Raw genomic sequence first — 6,343 nt, 5'->3', positions numbered from 1 at the left:
CTTTATTATGACATACTATACTATGACGTTTTAAGACTTTTGTCTTAAAACATTTTGTGACCTTGTCACGAAATTCTATGCTATGACTTTTTGTGATTTTTTTTACATACAATACTGTATCTTTTTTCGAGATACTGACTTTTTATGATTTTCTTTGAAAACACTTTATCACGAATTTTTTGACATACTATACTATGACTTTTCATGAAGGTTTTTGATGTACCATAGTGTGCCGTTTTTCGACATACTATACCATGACTTTATACGTCTTTTTTTTCGACAAACAATACTTTTTTTTTTTACATGCTATGCTATGACTTTTTATGATTTGTTTTTGAGAAACTATACTGTGACTTTTAATTTTTTTTTTCAACATAAGACTCTTTTTTTGACATACTACACTATGACTTTTTTTGTCTTTTTTTGACATGCTATGCTATGAATTTTTGTGAATTATTTTTACATACTATACTATGACTTTTCATGATTTCTTTCGACATAAGACTCTTTTTACAAAATGCTGTGCTATGACTCTTTTGTCTTTTTTCGACATACTATACTATGCCTTTTTATGATTTTTTTCGACATGACTCTTTTTACAAAATGCTATGCTATGACTTTTTTGTATTTTTTCGACATACTATACTATGACTTTTAATGATTTTCAAAAAAATATATATATTATGACTTTTTTCGACATATTATCTAATGACTTTTTGTGACTTTTTTTGACATACTATTCTATGATATTTTTTGCAAAATGTTGTGCCATAACCTTCATGACTAATTTTGACATACTATACTATGACTTTTTTGTCTTTTTTTGACATACTATACTATGACTTTTTAAGATTTTTTTTTAAAGACTATATCATGACTTTTTTTGACATTTTATACTGTTATAATGACTTTTTATGACTTTTTTCAGCATAGAATACCATGATATTTTTTGCTAAATATAATGCCGTAAAGATTACACTGTGACTTTTATGTATTTTTTTTTCAACATACAATACTGTGACTTTTTTCGACATACCATACCATGAGTTTTCATGTCTTTTTTGACATACTATACCATGAGCTTTTATGATTTTTTTCTATATACTATATTATTACTTTTTTGACATACTATACTAGCACTTTTCATGAATCTTTTTGATTTACCATAGTGTGCTCTTTAATGCCTTTTTTGACATACTATCCTATGACTTGTTTTGACATACTAAGCTATGAAAGTCTTTTTTTCTACATACTGTGCTGAGTTTTTGTCTTTTTTCGACATACTGTGCTAAGACTTTTATGATTTTTTTTCAACACAAGACTCTTTTTACAAAATTCTATACTATGACTTTTCATGTTTTTTTAAACATACTAAACTGTGAGTTTTTGTCTTTTTTCAATATAATATGCTGTGACTTTTTATGATTTTTTTCCACATAAGACTCGTTTTATGAAATGATGTGCTATGACTTTTTTTTAACTTTTTCGACATACTACACTATGACTTTTATGTCTTATTTTGACATACTATGCAATGACTTTTTATGATTTTTTCAACATACTGTACTATGACTTTTATGTCTTTTTTTGACATACTATGCAATGATTTTTTATGATTTTTGTCAACATACTATGCAATGACTTTTATTTTTTTCAACATCCTATACTATGACTTTTTATGATTCTTTCGACATAAGAATCTTTTTACGAAATGCTATGCTATGACTTTTTTGACTTTTTTTGACATACTATACTATGACTTTTTATGATTCTTTGACAACATGATTTCTATGACAAACTATGATTTTTAATTTGATTTATTATACTATGCCTTTTTGACTTTTTCTACACACTATACTTTAAATTTAATAAAAAGTCATGGTATGTCACAACATACTATACTATGACTTCTTTTTTTGAAGATTTTTTGGGGGGGATTTTTCCCTTCATTTCAGAGTGACAGTGTAGATAGACAGGAAAGGTGGGAGAGAGACGGGGGGGTGACACGCAGCAAAGGGACGCAGGTGGGATTTTAATCTGGGCCACTGCAAAGGCCTCAGCCTACATGGTGTGCACACTGTTACTGGTTGAGCTAGAGGTCAACCCTATTATGACTTTTTTAATCACCTTTCAACAAGACACTACCATGCCTTTTTTATTACATGTACTATGGCTTGTTAATGACTTCATGACCTATTTCAGTATAACCTTTTAATTACTTTTTTGTGACATACTACACCATGACACTATGCAATGAAATATTGTTATAAATGTGTGTGCATTAGATTATATGACTTTTGTACGATATGTTTTATGACATGTTATTTGTTATTTTGACTTTTGTATGACAAACTAAACTAGCTGGAAGTTTAGAAAGGTGGTTACCTCTTCTGGAGGCAGAGATACTTTACAGTTACAAAAAGTTTCACAAAAAGTGCTCAGACCTACAATGTCTCCACTGTTTATAATAGTGTTCTGCAGATAAGAATAGAAATAAAGTGTCAAGTTCTGGGAATATGGCTGACAAGATCATAGGGAAACACAGAGGCAGCTGTGTGAGAGCCAGTTTTTTCTCTGTAACAGGCAGAAAACCATGAAATAAATCTGTATGCATGATGTCTGTATGATCCATGGTGATCCATTGCCACAGTAATTGCACGTCTGTTTTAAAGTTGTTGTTTTTTTTAAATTACACCAACTAAACATATTAAAGCTTTCAAACGACACAGATGATTTGATTTTGAAACAATGTTTTCATTATTACTTTTATTGATAGACAATTGTTTAACAGAGGTACAGGTATTGGTATTGCAACAGATTGTAATACTGTGGAGCAGCAGTGAGAGCACTTTGGTAAACCACATGTGCCCATGTGCTGGAGAGAGTGGATTTCAACAGCACAACAAATTCATACTGATCTGGTCAATATGGCAGCACATAACTGTGTGTGATGAGAATTAATACATAAAATTACAAACAAATGCGACGATTGCAAGGAGACCGTCTGTAAAAAAACAAACAAAAAAACAAAATTGCTTTGCACTTCCTTCACTCTTCTGGCTTCTCCTCTCAACTATCTCACATCAGTTACTGGAAATCACTTTGCCGGTGGCTTTTGCAAAGGAAGTGACATCATTCCCAGTGTCTAACAACAAGCAAAGATGTAGGTATCTTATTCTTTTTGTCTGTGTATATCTGTCCAGGCGGTACAACATCAGGTCAAAATGTTTTTTTCAACTCATCTGTATTGTTTCATTTTGACCTGATCATCTCCTCTAGGTTATTTTTTTATTTGCTGACTGAATGATACACATGTATGACAGTTGTTTTTTACAGTTTCCAAAGACTTAGCTACTAGTAAAGAAATATACTGTATTGTGAACTATCAAAATAAATGAAATTATGTTATTTACATAACATACAAACAATACTTCATCACAAACTGTTTTGTTTTATAAGAATAGGCTACGGTATGTCTGGCATGCTTTCATCTGAATAAATGAAGCCATGAATGAGGTTATACACGGCTAAACTATATCCTCTTCTCTCCTTTTAAGTGTTCTGCGTTCCAAGAGTGTTGCTGGTTCTCCGACATCCATACTGTCTTTCTTGACTGCACCTAGACTGCAGTACTTTGTGCAAATAGGCAGCCCTCATAAACGGTTAATTGTATACATTTACAACCTAAAACATGTCTCCAAACCCACACAACTGGTACACCTAGGCAGCAACGATTATACCTTTCTTTACTGCTGGGATATGTGGATGAAATAAGCCTTCAGTTTTGGGGAAAATGTAAACAAGGCTTTATATGTGAATATGAGCATCACAAAATATCAAGATTAATATGATATCAATTCAGAATGATTGTGAAACTGTGCGCGTTGAGGAAAAAATGTTGCGTTTGCTACACAAGCACCTGAATGCTGCTGAATTTTGTGTATCAATGTGTCATGAACAAAGCAGTTGACAAAAATACAAGCAAGGATCAAATGCACCATTGTTGTCTTAATAGCAGTCTGTGTAAAATGTAAACTGCAGTACTGCAATCCAACATTGCAAGAAGGCAACGCCAGTGCTGTCTTTGATGATTTATCTTCCTATGACCACTGCATTTAACACATTTGTAAGAAAAACTCCTTTTTCTACACACTGTAGCTCTTTCCACATTAGTCTACGGTAGCCTAAAATTTCTGAGCTCTACTTCTACACACTTTTCAAATATTTTCTTTACACTAAGCTCTTAGGACAAATCAACAAAGACATATCCTTTATGAAAAAGGGAAATACATATTAAAAATGCAGTGAATAAGGAATGGTTAAATAAGGTTCAATAAAACATGAACATTGGTCCATATTCTCATATTGCCTTGTAGAGCTGCTCCACCATAAGGAAGTCTCCATGTTGAAGCTGGATCATCACTTAAGGGTAAACAATACTGTTGCCCTTTCTCGCTCCTTGAGCTTGGCAACATGGGCTCAGATGAGAGAATGTTAAAAATAAATAAATAAAAAGTATTTCGACCCAGTCCGCCTTGTCCCTCGAGTTCTCTGTTTTGTGGTCTTGTTGCCTCTATGGTCTTTCTCCCAACCTCTCTACCCTCTTCTCCTCTATCCACCCTTTGATCTATCTTTCCTCCAGGTTTGGAAAGATGGATTCAGGGGAGCTAAAAGTCATCTCTGATTTCTCTTTTTTTATCCTCCACAGTTTTTCCCGGTTCACCCCCAACCTTAGAAAAAAAGACTGTGGGAAAGCTGACGTCTCCTCTTCCTCCTCCTCCATGTAGAGGGAGGAGCTGGATGAGGATTTTCCCCACTTGCTTCTTCCTCCTCTACTCAGACTCCTCTCTAGAAGGGTGAGTTGGGGGAGTGGATGATACTGGCTGAGCTGATGGAGATGTCATCAGAGTCAGATGGGAGGCTGGGGTTTGGGGAAGGGTCAGAGCAAGTGTCAGGGGTCAGAGAGGGAGGGGCCAAGGGCAGGCCAGGGAGGCAACTGGGAGGCTCCGCCCATAGTGTTTTCGTTGTTGATGTTGTTACTGTTGTCATTGTCAGCATCATCTCCAAAGACAGTGGCTTCACATTCGGGTGGCGTCCTCGTCTGAGAACCTGCCCCTCCTTATCAAGAGGGGTGGCCTGAAGGAGGATGGAACAGGAGAATATTTTGATTAGATCCTCTGATGCAGGGATTCAGCAACCAGTAATCCTTTAGTATGGAGGACCGGGAGAGCCTTGAACATGTGGGTTAAGTTATTAATTGATATTTATTGCCGTCAGAAGAGGGATTCAATTGTAAATTTATAAACGTATCTATAAACTATTCCTAAATTAAACCATCAATGAAAAGATGAATTCAAATATATTTATCAATACCTAAATGAAAGATTTCGATGCAACATCACAATTCTTAAATTATTATTAATCAAAATTTGCAGCTGGATTAAATGCCAAAACTGTTGTTTTGTTGGGAATTCATCTGTCAAAGTCTGTTATTAATTCCTCTTGTCAGTGTCCACATTTCTGTAAATATCAACCAGTCAAATTTATAACTGTAAACCTATTATAACCATGAACCTCCTGGTCCTCCATGAATCAATGATGGATAAAGTCACAACAGGAATTCGGCAATGGGAGCTGAATAGCAAGCTCAGGTATTAGTACAGGCAGCCAGGTAGGGAGCATGACATCAATCCTACATCCCTTGATTGTGACAAGCCTACAAGGGAGCAGGGTTATTTCTTTGGAAGGCAGCATTCACAAAGAAATATTGTAATCAGAAAGTGACTGTTACTCAGTGAATACCTCAGCAACATCAGTTTGTTTACTTTGTTGTCAAAGATACGAATACATGTTCAACAGGGAAATAGGAAGAACATACAAAAGGGTAATTTTAAGGGTAACTGTCACTTCCTTATTTAAACACATTTAGAAATCCAGGAGATTTTGATATACCGTGACACGACATAGAGGACAAGGCTTTAGCAAAAGACAGACGACAAGGATGCATGTGCTGCATGAAATATATGTTTACAGCGGGTGATGGATGAAAGGGAAGAAGACCACAGAGCAGGAACGACATTGTCAAAGCAGCACAGCAGCAGCCAGTCAGCAGGGCTGCTCGCAGGGAGGAGGGAGGCAGCAATTTCAGTGACACTATTTGCTTTGTTTTGATTTTTTGCTGGTTCTGTCTCTATGGAAACCTGGCGTACCTTATCCAGTACATGGCCGGGTGCTGGTAGAAATCCAACGACCCAGATCTCTGCATAGAAAAACTGTCGTCCAACTGAATACAAAAAGAAACCAGCACAATTAATCTAAACACCAGTTCACTTTAAAAAAAAAA

The 6,343-nt window shown here is 35.2% G+C and overlaps 1 protein-coding gene across 8 annotated transcripts in view; it reads right to left on the bottom strand.

The window, feature by feature from the left end:
* Positions 1-3,227: 3,227 nt before the first annotated feature.
* The window catches only part of dclk1a (doublecortin-like kinase 1a), a 44,591-nt gene continuing 41,475 nt past the window's right edge, over positions 3,228-6,343 (bottom strand). For 6 of the 8 annotated variants that reach the window (XM_032534708.1, XM_032534709.1, XM_032534710.1 and 3 more), the window contains 2 exons: positions 6,210-6,283; positions 3,228-5,136 (listed from right to left, as the gene is read on the bottom strand). In XM_032534708.1, coding sequence (XP_032390599.1) covers positions 5,079-5,136; positions 6,210-6,283 — 132 coding nt within the window. In that variant the 3' untranslated portion in view covers positions 3,228-5,078. The remainder of the gene's footprint in view (positions 5,137-6,209; positions 6,284-6,343) is intronic. The other 2 variants (XM_032534711.1, XM_032534717.1) reach the window with 2 other exon arrangements.

The sequence above is a fragment of the Etheostoma spectabile genome, chromosome 13, assembly GCF_008692095.1.
Source record: "Etheostoma spectabile isolate EspeVRDwgs_2016 chromosome 13, UIUC_Espe_1.0, whole genome shotgun sequence".
Lineage (NCBI taxonomy): Eukaryota > Metazoa > Chordata > Actinopteri > Perciformes > Percidae > Etheostoma > Etheostoma spectabile.
The sequence above is the reverse complement of the archived record's forward strand: the minus strand, read 5'-3'. Positions and strand labels throughout refer to the sequence as shown.